At 44.9% G+C, this 14,871-nt stretch overlaps 1 protein-coding gene across 1 annotated transcript; it reads right to left on the bottom strand.

The window, feature by feature from the left end:
• Positions 1 to 663: 663 nt before the first annotated feature.
• On the bottom strand, positions 664 to 1,761 carry LOC134574725 (integrase/recombinase xerD homolog). The gene has a single exon (XM_063433825.1). The coding sequence runs from the start codon at positions 1,759 to 1,761 to the stop codon at positions 664 to 666; it is 1,098 nt and encodes a 365-aa protein (XP_063289895.1).
• Positions 1,762 to 14,871: the final 13,110 nt, after the last annotated feature.

The following is a 14,871-nucleotide window of genomic DNA, read 5'->3' as shown; positions in this document are numbered from 1 at the left end:
AGTATTATGCATTCTCTTTCTTTATTATACTCCCAGCAGCAAGAAAAGGGAAGTATGAGAGAATCATAGAAAAAAGAAAACCATAACAATAGCCTGGTAACAGTAGGGCCAATCAGCATACAGTATAGTCCATATAGGTGTAGTGTTCCTTGACTCCTCCTCTTTCTGCGTAGATCCTGAAGACCAATAGTGCAAATTCAAGTATTCCAACCATAAATACGAATCCACGAACAAAAAACCATAACTGGAACTTCAATCTAGAACCGTTTCAACCGTGAACTCTCCAGTTGTATTCAAGCTAAAAGAGAGGAGAAATATGGTAATATCGAAATCTCGTGACTGTTTTCCGCAATCAACAACTCGTAAACCATTTAATCAAACGATGTAAATATATCAATTTGTCAGCCATCTAGCTAGATCAAGAATGTATCACATAAGTCATATTCGTGGACTACTCACCTGTGTCATGAATGATCTTGTACCTACCGTATTAAGGTATCCGAAATGCTTCATGTTCTGGGTTGTAATATACTCACCACCCTGGGTAGGGCGGGTGGGAATAATACTCGCCTCCGTGTCATTAATAAAATCATGACTTTACGTCATGTTAATAGTAAAATCTGTTAATTTTATTAAAGACACGGAGGCTCCTATTATGCTATTTCAAAGCTGAGCAACCACTGTATTCGAAATGTGTTGCACTGGGCGTAAATAGAAATTACGAAATGTAGACTCATTCGACCAGTCGGCTGCCCGTAGTATATCTTCCAATTTACAACCCAACATGGACGCTTTAGAGGCCATAGCTCCGCGAACGGAATGTGCGGAAAAAATCGAGGTGTCTATGCCTGCCATAGACAGCAACCACTTGATCCAACGAGCTAAAGTAGCAGTAGATACTGGTAGGTGAGGTCGTTTGAATGAGATGAACAGTGGATGGATCTGTCCTGGACGGAGTGAAGCCGTGCGATGCTCATATTCCTTTAGACATAACATCGGGCACAAATTTGGGTTGTCTGGCAATGATGGGTAGAAAACTTCCTTAGTCGAGGATTTCGTTCTACGTGAAATATTGAAGGATACTCCGTTTGGGGTAAAGACACGTGCATGCCAGTCTAGCGCCCTGACATCAGCGACTCGTTTACAAGAAAGTAAACAAAACAGCATCAACAGTTTGCCCGACAATTGTTTCAGTGAAAGTTCCTGGTTCATTGGCCACGATTCGATCAATCGCAACATCACATTGACATCCCAAAAGGAAGAATATCGAGTTTGAGGAGGTCGAGTAAGACGGATGCCTTTGAGTAAACGACAGATAAGGGCATGCTTACCTATTGGGGTGCCATCCAACCCCATATGTCTCGCCGATATAGCTGACCTGTACAGATTTATAGTACGAAAGGCTTTCCCTGTCTCAAAGAGTAGAGTCAGAAATTGTAGGACTGCTTCTGTAGAAGCTGATATGGGATCCATTGACTGTCCCATGCACCAATCAGACCATTTTCTCCAAGCCGATTCGTAGGCACGTCTGGTACCTGGTGCCCATGACTCTGCCAAGAGACTGAGTGTCGTCTGCGAAACCTCCTCGAGATTCCATGATCTCCTGAAATGAGCCATGCCATCAGTTGTAGTAGGCCTTGGTTGACCAGTTCGTGACTCATTCCCTCTGGGTTGGTTAAGAGATATGGAATGTCCGGCAACAATTGTGGGAAATCTATCGACATTTCCAATAATTGAGGAAACCAAGGTTGTGACCTCCATAACGGGGTTATCAGTGCTAGCGTCCCCTTGGAATATCGAAGGACCGCCAGGGTCCGAGAGATGAGGTTGAACGGGGGGAACGCGTAGTTCCTGTCCTTGGTCCAGTCCTGCAGGAATGCATCTGTTGCCAGAGCATCTGGATCCGGTCTCCAACTGAAGAACCGAGGAAGCTGGGTGTTCAGTCGAGACGCGAAGAGGTCTACTGAAAGGTCCCCAGCGCTGCGAGAGGCGCTGGAAAATCATTGGATGGAGATGCCAGTCTCCTGCGTCCCGAAGGTATCGGGAATTCCAGTCCGCCATTGTATTGTCCTGCCCCGGAATGTATTCCGCTATTACCGAAATGCTGTGCTTCAGGCAATAGTGCCAAAAATCTCGAGCCATCAAAGCGAGAACCTTCGATTTTGTACCCCCTAGATGGTTGATATAACGTACTGCTGAGACGTTGTCCATCTTGATTAAGATTGAGCATGAAATGCCTGTGGGGGTCATACTGCGAATGGCAAATGACGCTGCTAGTAGTTCCAGGCAGTTGATGTGTAACAGAGACTCTTCGTTCGACCATCTGCCACCGGTGGAAACTGACCCGCAATGCGCGCCCCAACCGTGTAAGCTGGCGTCTGACTCTATGACCAGGTCCGGCGTCGATCCAAATATTGCCCGTCCGTTCCATGCCTCCATGTGTGCTAGCCACCAGTCTAGTTCCTCCCTGGAGTCTTCGTCCAGTGTGACGCAGGTTTCGTATGAGTGACCAGAGCGTAGATATGAGGCTTTGAGTCGTTGTAGGGCACGATAGTGTAGCGGTCCTGGAAAGATCGCCTGTATGGACGATGCCAAGAGTCCTATGATCCTCGCAAGTTGTCGGAGGGAGATAGTTGTACGGTGCATAAGCCGTCTGATCTCCTTCTTGATCGAAATCATTTTGTCTTTGGGTAGACATAATCTCTGTTGAACAGAGTCGACTTGGAAACCCAGAAATTCCATCTGCCTGGAGGGTTGTAGAATTGATTTTTCCCAATTCACCAAGAATCCTAAGTTTTGGATAAGGTGGATCGTCCAGGATAGGTGAATGCGAAGTTGGGACTGAGATTGGGACAGAAGCAGGATGTCGTCCAGATAAATTATTAATCTGACCCCTCGTGTGCGCAAGAAAGCAATCACTGGTTTTAGCACTTTTGTGAAGCACTATGGAGCGTAGGATAGGCCCAACGGCAGACATACAAACCTCCACTTCGTTCCCCGCCATTGAAACTGTAGTAAGTTTCGGTGCGCTTCTGCGATCGGGATTGACAGATAAGCGTCCCGTAAGTCTATTTTGACCATCCAATCCGATGTTATGAGGAGGTCCCGAAGGCAATGAATACCCTCCATTTTGAAATGGTGGTACTGGACATACGCATTTAGGGGCCGGAGATTTATTACCGGACGTACCCCGCCACCTTTCTTGGGGACCAGAAACAAGTTGCTCACGAAACCTTCTGTGTCCCATGGGATTTGTTGAATAGCGTTCTTGGACGCTAATTCTGCGATCTCTGTAGAGATCATCATCTGGTGTTGGCTGGCCATATTTAGTTCTCGAGGGGACTGTGTCTGAACCGGGTAGGAGGTTAACTCCAGCATGTACCCTTGTATCGTATTTAAAACCCAAACATCTGCGGTTAAAATCTTCCAAGCATGCTGAAACAATGCCAGTCTGCCCCCCACTTTTACTTGGGAAAAACGGAGATATTCGGTACTCACCATAAGGTCGTCTGCTTGAAACAGACCCCCGTGGTCCACGGGAACTCCAGGGCCGACCCCGAGATGGGAAGAAAGGGGTATAGTGCCTCTCTGGTACTGGTCTCTGATTATTAAAGGAGCCTCTGCCGGCTCTGGTTGAGCCTCGAAATCCACGGCCGGGTAGACGGCTCCTTCCTCTGCCGGCCCCTCCAAAAACCCGTGGTGCAAATACTCTCTTAAGAGATGTCTGAGCCTTATCAATTGCCGTGAACGTCTTAACGTACAGCCCCAGATCCTTAATAAAGGATTCGCCAAATAATAAGCCTTTAGCCGCTGGGCCCGGCTCGTTGGTCGCCATGCTGGTCAGTTTGGGCTCAATTTTTTGGGAGAATCGCCTTTCGGCGTTCGGTAGCCATAGCCGCATTGGCGTTACCCACCATGCAGACTAATCTCTGCAACCAGCCTATCGCTACTTCAAAATCAAATTCGCTTTCGCCCGATTGGGCGGACTCCACTAGCTCGTATAGTTTAGTTATGGGTCCCAAAGTATCAAGGAGTTTGTCTTGACAATTTCTGAGGGAAAAATCCAATCCCTTCCTTGGTTTCCAACCAGATTTGTTCAAGAATTGGACCAGCTGAGGGTCCACGTCAGGTGTCTTTTCCACCGAGTCTGGGAGGATGGGACGTGGGCATTCTGCCCGTAACTTATTACGCCCCTCCTTGGATAAGGGCTTTCGCACCCGAAGTGCGAGATACTTGGCAATGTGAGTAGGCGGCTCCCATGCTGCCGAGCGAGGGTGACGGAGGTCATCTGGGTCAAATAACAGGTTGCCCAGTGGGTCCCGCAAAAGGTCGCCCTCGCCAGAGTCAGGAGGCGCAGTGCCCTGAGCCATACTCTTTTGGGTAGCAACGCCTGTTTGGATGTCAGACCCGGAATCTGAAAGTTCCGCGCTGTAGTGATCCATATAGGAGTCTTCATACTCCTCCTCCACACTCCGGTCCGAATCGGACGAATCCCCATGGGCACGTGCCCGTTTCCAAGTTCTGGCCGATTTTGCCCGGCCAGGGGCTCTAGTGCGCGGTGGTATCGCGCCATCTTTGACAGCCTGAGGCGTGTCATTCAATGCAGGCTGAGCCTGCAGTTCAGGAGGGGAGGTCACATGTCTGCTCTTTGCCAACGCCTTACGACCCGGTTGTGCCACGTTAGTGGGTATTGGGTTGCGTGTGTTTTGCATTCCACTAGTCTGTGTCTGTATCAGTGCCTCTGTTATAGACTGAGTGATAGAGGACGACATTACCCCCATCGCAGAGGTTAGAGCTCTGTTGATGGATTGTGCCATGGTAGCGTCCAGGAGGGATTGAAACTCCTCGGATGCCATGAGGCTGGCGTCATTTAAACCTCCCTTGTTAGAGGGGGAAACGCCTGATGTGGGGCACATAGACCCTGAGGGTCTGTCACTCTGATCCTGCATAGCAGAGAAATCTTTACAGGGAATATATATACCCTAGTTCAAATAGTGGAAAATATTGGGCCCAGTAAAATCCTCTATACACTAGGTACTTAGCCAATAAATATAGCCTGTAAAGGAACTAGCTTGAGGAAAGAAACAGCACAAAAGAAGGGTGTCAGGATAGATTAATCCTCCACACCACACTTACAGTTAGTTAGAGGTATGACAGCCAATAACCTGTAGTATATCCCAGTCTGGGTCTTAGGAGAGTGCTTGCCGAGTAGGAGAAGCCGGTAGGAGCTACAATTCAGCAGATTCCCGCCGAAATCGCGTTAAAATGGCCGCCGCGAGTGAAAGTTACATTCCCGGCGACATAAAAACCAAAAAGATGGCCGCCGCGCTACCAACTGCGCATGCGCGACCGGGCTGAAAGGGGAAAATTAATTTCAGGGACCGCGCATGCGCGGCCGCCCGCAACACCGCGGAAAGACCGCGGACATAAACCGGAGGCGCAAGCCGAGCACCAGAAGGTAAATAAAAGCCCCAGACACCTAACAGGGAAAACGATAGGTGAGGGCAGGGAGGAATCACTCCCTGAAGCAGGCAAGCAGCACTCTCCCGACACCAGAAGGGGATACACCACAGTAGCAACGATAATGATAACACAATATAACACAATATAAGTATTACACACAATTTAGTGAAAAAACCAATTAATGTGTAAAATTAAATACAAGTAAATGTATAAAATTTCAGGAGTAGCAAGATGAGGTACTTAACTTGTCTGAGGGAGCAGCAAGAAAGAGGAGGAGTCAAGGAACACTACACCTATATGGACTATACTGTATGCTGATTGGCCCTACTGTTACCAGGCTATTGTTATGGTTTTCTTTTTTCTATGATTCTCTCATACTTCCCTTTTCTTGCTGCTGGGAGTATAATAAAGAAAGAGAATGCATAATAGGAGCCTCCGTGTCTTTAATAAAATCTTGTGAGAGCTTTAAGATTGATTGGACTGATCAGTTATCCTGCAAAACTGATTATGTGCCAGCCTTAGCCCGTTGTGACTAGTTGATATTTAGCGTCCTATTAAGCATAGATTTTTCTTAACCCTGTCTGTACTGGGCTGTTACCGTAAACCCCCAAAAAAGAAAGAGAAAAAAAATACATCTCCTTTTCATCTATAAGAAGGAATAATTTGGAGAGAAATATTGGATACAAGATATACATAACCTGCAAAGATTGGAGAATTAATGCATTTTATTAATTATATTTACTCAAAATGTGTATCTATGGCATCTAAGCTCCCAGACAATTTCACATACTGTATTTTTATTGTAAGGAAAAAAAATACAGTACTTACAAAATACATATATATTAGTTTTATCACTAAACAGACTCACAGAATAATAATGAATTGAAGGTATCGTTCAGTTACAAAGGATTATAGTATGTGGTTAAAGGGACAATATAATCTATATATAGACTTTTGTATAATAAAGTTATTTTGGTGTATGTATCATGCCCCTGAAATATCACTGCTCATTTTTTTTGCCATTTAGGAGTTAAAACGGTTTGTTTACGCAACCATAGTCACACCTCCCTGCATGTGACATGCATAGCCTTTCTAAACACTTCCTGTAAAGAGAGATCTAATTTTTACAATTCCTTTTTTGCACAGACTAATTAATTGAGAATCTAACTCCTAAATGGCAGATGATTGAGTAGTGAGACTACAGGGGCATGATACATACACTAAAACTGCTTAATTAAGCTAAAGTTGTTTTGGTGCTTAAGGTTCTTTAAGATTTGCTTGGTCTGATTTGTATGCTGTCTTGCTCAGGGGAGTGTCTGGCATAATGGTTCTCTACTCTACTTAAATAAAAACCCAAACCTCCTAAAGCAATTGCTGATGTCCATTACATGGTAACTGAGTGCCCCTTCTTTCTTTATAAAAGTGTAGATTTCAGCAGCAGGAGTTAAAGAAGCTGTGCTATATGCACTAATTTTAAAATAAATAAATTGAAATAGGAGATAAGACACTCCTGTGCCCTTACATTACAGACGGCGGGTTATTTTATATTTCGTTTTACTATGTGCATAATTTTATTACATTTTCTTAAAATATATTTTACTGGATCTGGTGTTGATAAGGCAATTCAGAAAATAGTTTTGCACAGGGAAGGGTGTTGTGTTTCCCAAAAAAGCAGAGGAAGCTCATATAGGCCCTTACTAAAAGTGAGTGGGCAATCTTATTAACAATTATCTTGTTTGTTTACTTAAATGAACACTATAGTGTTAGGAATACAGCCATGTGTTTTTAATGATATGGTGTTAACTTACCTATTTAGATTACTAGGCCCCCAGAAATAACAAAAACATCCGCTGGATGAGATCATCAATACTGATGATCTCATCCAATCCTTCCCCATAGAGGCAATCGCCACGCTAGGAGCAGCCAATTAATCTCTACAGGGAATGTTGAGCATCTCCATGCAGAGTGTGGGCAAGCTGAACGTAGGTCCTGCAATCGTTGCAGTCATCATCCAAGAATTCCCTCTAGTTGCTGTCAGAGTGACAGCTACTAGAGGATGCCTTAGGCAGCAGTGTAAACACCGCCATTTCTCATAAAAGACAGGATTTACACTGCTGAGGCTGGAGTGATGCACCATGTATGGTCTCCTCCCTTTCGATAAGTGTTACGTGCTGAGAAGAGTGGATAATAACAAAAAGGAGACCGTGTGCCATTTGCTATAAGTGCTATAATTGTATCATTAGAAGCTTGGAAACTTGCACTAGTTTCTCACATGTTCATATGATTTAAGGTCAACATATGGAAGAAATATTATATCACTATTTAGGTAGTTTTACTTGTACACAATCAGGGTTATTCACTAAAGTGAATTCAAAGTGAATTTTAAATTTAAGGTAAAAATAGCTCAGTTGGAAAAATACTCCACACTAGCTATGTTTTCCATTCTGTAGTTGTGGATTTAAATTTGAAATCACTTTGAATTCTCAAAAAACAAGAGGCAAAAGAGTACAGAGAACGGACAACAGCTCGAATAGTCTACCCTTCTCACTTGAAAAATTCATAGTGAGTTTTATTGTGGTCTGGGTGGTTTTTGCTCATTATATGTATGATCTTCTGCACAAACACTGTGAATCAAGTGTTTATATATAAGGACTGGTTCACATTACCAAACAAGCACAGTAGGAATTTACACAAATGGTCGGCACACTTTTCACTCACAGGGGCCCACAGCACCTGTGTTATTTTTAGCTTACCCAATCCTCACCTTTCCCTCATCGTTCTGTCTCATTCTGTGTCCCCGACCTCGGCAAGTATTTTGACTATTCTCTGGAACGTTAGATCCGGCCATTCTAAGACCTGGTAAGACCAATCCGTAAGACCAATCCGTGTGAGTTCCCGTCCGGATCCAGAAGGAGGTCCTGGAAGCTCGGGATCAACCGGGGGTAGTCTATCGACAACTTCATCAGGCATGGGAACCACGGTCGGGATCTCCACAGAGGAGTGATCAACGTCAGGCAACAATCGTGATGAACCAACTTTGAGATTGTTCGTGCAATCATGTTGAATGGGGGAAATGCATACAGGCGGCCCGATGGCCACTCCTGGAGAAAAGCATCCGTCGCCACCGCTGCCGGGTCCGGTCTCCAACTGTAACACTGTAGTTGAGTGTTCAGATGTGATGCAAACAGATTCACCTCGAACCGTCCCCATAGTCTGTCTAAACTTTGGAATACCGAAACGTACAAGTGCCAATCGCCCGAGTCTCTTAAATGTCTGGAATTCCAATCCGCATCCGAATTGTCCAGACCTGGAATGTGTTCCGCTGTTACAGAGACGTTGTTGTAAAGGCAAAATTGCCAAAAATCTTTTGCCAATAGAGCCAACATCCTGGACTTGGTTCCCCCGAGGTGATTTATATAATGTACTGCTGACACGTTGTCCATCTTGAGGAGAACGCAGCAGTTCACCCGTCCTGGGGTAAGGCTGCGAATCGCGAAGGCCCCTGCCAAAAGTTCCAGACAGTTGATGTGCAGGGATCTCTCTATTTTGGACCATCTGCCTCCTGTGGAAACGTTGCCACAACGAGCACCCCATCCGTGTAAGCTGGCATCGGACTCTATCACCACGTCCGGGACGGAACCGAAGATGGCCCTTCCGTTCCAGGCCTCCATGTGTGCCAACCACCACACCAGTTCATCCCTGGACTCCTCGTCTAGTCGTACCCGAGATTCGTAGGAATGACCTGACCGGAGGTGCGAACCTTTGAGCCGTTGGAGGGCTCGGTAATGTAGCGGACCCGGGAATATCGCCTGAATGGAGGCAGCAAGGAGGCCGATAATACGTGCCAACTGTCTGATGGACAGGTCCGGTACACGAAGAGCCCGTCGAAGCTCCTTTTGGATGGCCTTCATCTTAGAATCCGGTAGGTATAGAAATTGGCGGATGGAGTCTACTTGGAAACCTAAGAATTCCATCGATTGGGCAGGGATCAGGACCGACTTGTCCCAGTTGATCATGAAACCCAAGTTTTGAAGTAGATTGATCATTCATTCCAAATGTACTAGGAGATGGTTTCTGGATTGGGACATGATTAAAATGTCGTCCAGGTAAATAATCAGTCGTACCCCACGGGTACGGAGGAACTCCACCACAGGCTTCCTGATCTTGGTGAAACACCAAGGAGCCGAGGAAAGCCCGAACGGCAGGCAGGTAAAACGCCATCGCCTCCCGTGCCAGGTGAAGTGTAGGTAATCTCTGTACTCCACCGTGATCGGGACCGTAAAATACGCGTCCTTCAGGTCCAACTTGGCCAACCAATCCGACTGCCGAAGGAGGTCTCTGAGGCAGTGTATGCCCTCCATCTGAAAATGTTGGTATCGGAGGAACGCGTTGAGAGGACGGAGATTTATCACTGTGGGGACCCTGCCCCCTTTCTTTGGTACCAGGAAGAGATTGCTTGTAAAGCCCGGAGCGGCAAACGGCAACTCTTCTATGGCACCTTTCGATAACATCTCCTCGACTTCCGCGGAGATCATTTCGTCCTGATCTGGCGGAAGGGACAATTCCCTGGGGATATAAAATTGGACAGGCAGAGAAACGAACTCCAGGCGGTAACCCTTTACACACTGCAGGACCCAAGCATCTGAAGTTATATCTGCCCACCCCTGATAGAACAAGGCCAGCCTTCCCGCCACCCGTACATGAGCGAGAGGGGAAGAAAGGGTACTCACCATAAGGACGTCTGCCCGAAGTGGCACCGCTGGGGTATCTGGAGCCCCAAGATCTCCCTCTGGCAGGGAAGAAAGGAGGCGTCCTAGGATCTTGAAATCCCTGGGATGGGAAAAAGGAACCTCTGGAGGCACGGAAGGAGCCTCGGAAACCACGGCCGGGTGGACGGTTCCTGCTACGCCCGGCCCCTCCGAAAACCTTGGGTGCGAACATGCATTTCATGTTCGCTTGGGCCTTGTCTATGGCCGTTGTCACGTTTAAACATTTGTTATGAAGGAACACAACTGCAGATTTCGTATAGTTGAATATTTATTAAAGAAAGTAAAAGGTAAAAACTTTAATTCCAAATTACAGGCACTGTAGCTTAAGTAGTAAATGATAACTGAAGTCCACAGTTACAGGCACTGTAGCTTTAAGTAGTAAATGATAACTGAAGTCCACAATTACAGGCACTGTAGCTTTAAGGAGTAAACGATAGAAAATTGCAGACACTGAATCAATAAAGAGTCTCTTAATAGAGTTAACGGTTTAGGTGAGAAGTAATTACAATAGCTGTTCCATACTTTAACTTAAGCAAGCCAGATGCAGATAACTGATATGAAGTATGAGTTGAAGTTAGCTGTAACAGGATTGTTTTTACCGAAGGACTTTTGGAGACAGGTAATAACAGCTTTTAGATGCAACTCTTATCACATTGGTTTTACTTAGCTTCCTGCACATAGAACACTGGTTCCCGAGATCTCCTCAGAGGCGTATGAAGAGTGTTTAAACTTTAGTCTTGGATGAGGAGAGGTGAAGGGAACTTTGCAGAGTCTTTCAGTCCGGTTTGGTAGCAGAGGCTTTCACAACGAAGTTGTAGCCTGGTTGTGAGTAAGGAACGTAGTTCAATAATCCAGCCCTGATCAGCTGGTGCAGTCAGATTAAATAGGCAGACCGTGTCATAAAGGGGTGTGGCTAGGCTCCGTGGAACCAGGAAGTAAGAGGATACCATAGTTAAGGCATGACAGTACCCCCTCTTTAATGAGCAACCTCTGGGTGCTATTGACTTGGTTTAGAAGGGTAACGCTTGTGAAATTTGGAAATCAATATGTCAGCATGAACGACAGAGGAGTTTTCCCATGTATCTTCATCAATTCCATATCCTTTCCATCTGATGAGGTATTGTAAGGAGCCACGATGGATCCTTGAATCTAGTATACTTTGAATTTCGTATTCTTCTTCACCCTGGACCAATATGGTATCAGGAAAAGTAGTGACATTTCTTTGGAAAGGGTCAGGATGATGAGGCTTCAACAAGGACAATTGATTGGATCTTTGGCATACAGAACAAGATTTGACATAAGATTCGATAGTTTGGTCTTGACAAGGCCACCAACAGTATCTTTTAGACAATTCAAGGGTCCTTTTCATACCTGGATGACCTGCCAGAGGAGAATCATGAATAAATTCAAGTACTTTAATTCTGAAAGAGGGAGGTACATAAATCCGGTCTTTAAAATAGTAGAGACCGTTTTTCTTGGATAATTTCATTGATTTAGGAAGTTCAAGAGCATCTTCACTGAGACCTTTAATGTCGTCAATAAGAGAAGATAAGATTCCAATGACTTTAGGCAAAGGAGGTTCTTGAGGAGTTTTGTGTTGAGAAAGGACAGCTCCAATTGCAAATTCCGAAGCATCCGTTTCAAGGACATAAGGATATGAAGGATTTGGAAGTTGAAGGATAGGAGCTGTTGTAAACTTTCTCTTTAATTCACCAATGACTGTAGGAGGAGGAGACTCCAGTTCGGTGTCAGAACAACATGAGGTTTTAGCTGGTTCTTTCGTAGACTGAAGAATTGGAATTTGCTGTAAACATGTTTCTTTACAATAATGTGAGTTAAAGGTGAGAGAGAAAGGAAACCATGAGATTTGAGGGTTGTGGTTCCTTAACCAGTTGATCCCTAATATAATAGGAAAAAATGGTGATGAGATAACATCAAATATAAGACTTTCCGTATGAGTATGATTGATGGTTACTTTTAGAGGGACGGATTCATGAAGTATTGGTCCCGATGAGATGAGGGACCCGTCAATCACTTTAACAGGTACAGAAGTTCTTTTACGAACACAAGGAATTTTATTCTTTGTTACAAAGGCTGAGTCGATGAATACTCCATTTGCACCGGAATCGATAACAGCCTTGGTTATGATTCTTTTATTGTCCCACTGTAATACAAGAACGATAGGGGACATTTGAGTATTTGCTGTAGAGGGAAGTACACTTAGGATGGAAGAGGCATGAGACTGCCTTCTGCCTTTTATCCGTTTTAATGAAGGACAATCAGAGACTAAATGAACTTGAGAGGCACAATACATGCAGAGGTTTAACATACGTCTTCGATTTTTCTCTTCAGGAGTGAGGGGACTTCTTATTATCCCTATTTCCATAGGTTCGATTGGTTCAGATGGGTTGTCAGGAGGCTTTGGAGCCCCTATTTCCATAGGTTCACTTGGTATGGAATTCTTATCTGGAGCTTTTGAGGGAGTGAAAGGTTTGCGGTCTTTTGAATGTGAAAGGGCTTTTTCGGCCTTTCTTTCTCTTAATCTTCTGTCAATGCTGATTGATAGGCGAATTAGAGCATTCAAATTAGTAGGGAGTTCTGTTCTAGATAATTCATCTTTTACAGCTTCCGATAAACCAATTCGAAACTGGTTGCGCAATGTGATGTCATTCCATTGCGTTTCTATAGCCCATCTTTTGAATTCAGCAATGTAATCTTCAACGGGTCTATTTCTTTGCTGTAGTGTTCTGATTGTTAAATCAGCTGTAGCTTGTTTGTTAGGATCTTCATAGAGAAGTGACATGGCTTCAAAAAATTCATCTAGTGAATCTAAAATGGGGTCATCGTTTTCCAGAAAGGAATGAGCCCATGACATAGGTTCACCTCTTAGAAAGGAAATAACCGAACAAACTTTAGTTCTTTCTGTAGGATAGGATCTAGGTTTCAAAGCAATTAAAAGTTTGCAAGAGTTGAGGAACTCCCTGTATCTGGAACGATCTCCATAGAACTTTTCAGGGTTACACACAGCAGGATCACTAGCCGAGTGCAGAGTAGTATGAGGAGTATGAGTTTGTAAATCTCTGATATAAGTGAGAAGTCTTTCATTAGTAACTTGCAGGTCTTGCACACTTTGGGCTAGTGCATTAACTCTTTGATTCAGCGTAGCTATAGTAGAATTGAAATCTGCTGGATCCATTACAATGGCTGGATTATTCTGTCACGTTTAAACATTTGTTATGAAGGAACACAACTGCAGATTTCGTATAGTTGAATATTTATTAAAGAAAGTAAAAGGTAAAAACTTTAATTCCAAATTACAGGCACTGTAGCTTAAGTAGTAAATGATAACTGAAGTCCACAGTTACAGGCACTGTAGCTTTAAGTAGTAAATGATAACTGAAGTCCACAATTACAGGCACTGTAGCTTTAAGGAGTAAACGATAGAAAATTGCAGACACTGAATCAATAAAGAGTCTCTTAATAGAGTTAACGGTTTAGGTGAGAAGTAATTACAATAGCTGTTCCATACTTTAACTTAAGCAAGCCAGATGCAGATAACTGATATGAAGTATGAGTTGAAGTTAGCTGTAACAGGATTGTTTTTACCGAAGGACTTTTGGAGACAGGTAATAACAGCTTTTAGATGCAACTCTTATCACATTGGTTTTACTTAGCTTCCTGCACATAGAACACTGGTTCCCGAGATCTCCTCAGAGGCGTATGAAGAGTGTTTAAACTTTAGTCTTGGATGAGGAGAGGTGAAGGGAACTTTGCAGAGTCTTTCAGTCCGGTTTGGTAGCAGAGGCTTTCACAACGAAGTTGTAGCCTGGTTGTGAGTAAGGAACGTAGTTCAATAATCCAGCCCTGATCAGCTGGTGCAGTCAGATTAAATAGGCAGACCGTGTCATAAAGGGGTGTGGCTAGGCTCCGTGGAACCAGGAAGTAAGAGGATACCATAGTTAAGGCATGACAGCCGTAAAGGTCTTAACATATGACCCCAGGTCCTTAACAAAGGTATTACCGAATAACACCCCTTCATCGGATGGACCTGGTTCCGCCACCGTCATGGCAGCTAGCTTAGGGCTGATTTTAAGGAGGATCGCCTTACGCCTCTCTGAGGATTCTCTCTGAGCATTCCCCAAAAGGCAGATAGCCCGCTGGACCCATCCAATGGCCACATCGATATCCAAAACAGAATCACCAGCTCTAGTGGCATCAAGCAGCTCGTACAGTTTCGACAAAGGGTCCAGGGTATCCAAGATCTTGTCCTGACAACCATTAAGGGAGTAGTCCAGGCCCTTCTTGGGCTTCCAGCCTGACTTATTCAGGAACTGGGCAATCTGGGGGTCAATGTCAGGAGTCTTGCATGCCAAGCCCGGGAGGGAAGGCCTGGGCCATTCGGCACGCAACTTATTGCGACCCTCCTTAGACAGGGGGGTACGCATGCGGCGGGTCACATATTGGGCGATATGTTCAGGATGGACCCATTCTGCTGACCGGGGATGGTGGAGGTCGTCTGGGTCAAACAGGGGGTTGCCCTGAGGGTCAAACAGCGTCTTACTATCCCCAGTTGGGCTTGTACTTGACCCTTAGTAGTGGCAGAGGTCCCAGAGGGGGTTACACCCGTAAGGGGTAAATC

Source organism: Pelobates fuscus, chromosome 10 (genome assembly GCF_036172605.1).
Source record: "Pelobates fuscus isolate aPelFus1 chromosome 10, aPelFus1.pri, whole genome shotgun sequence".
Taxonomy (NCBI): domain Eukaryota; kingdom Metazoa; phylum Chordata; class Amphibia; order Anura; family Pelobatidae; genus Pelobates; species Pelobates fuscus.
This window is presented reverse-complemented; position numbering and strand designations above follow the sequence as displayed.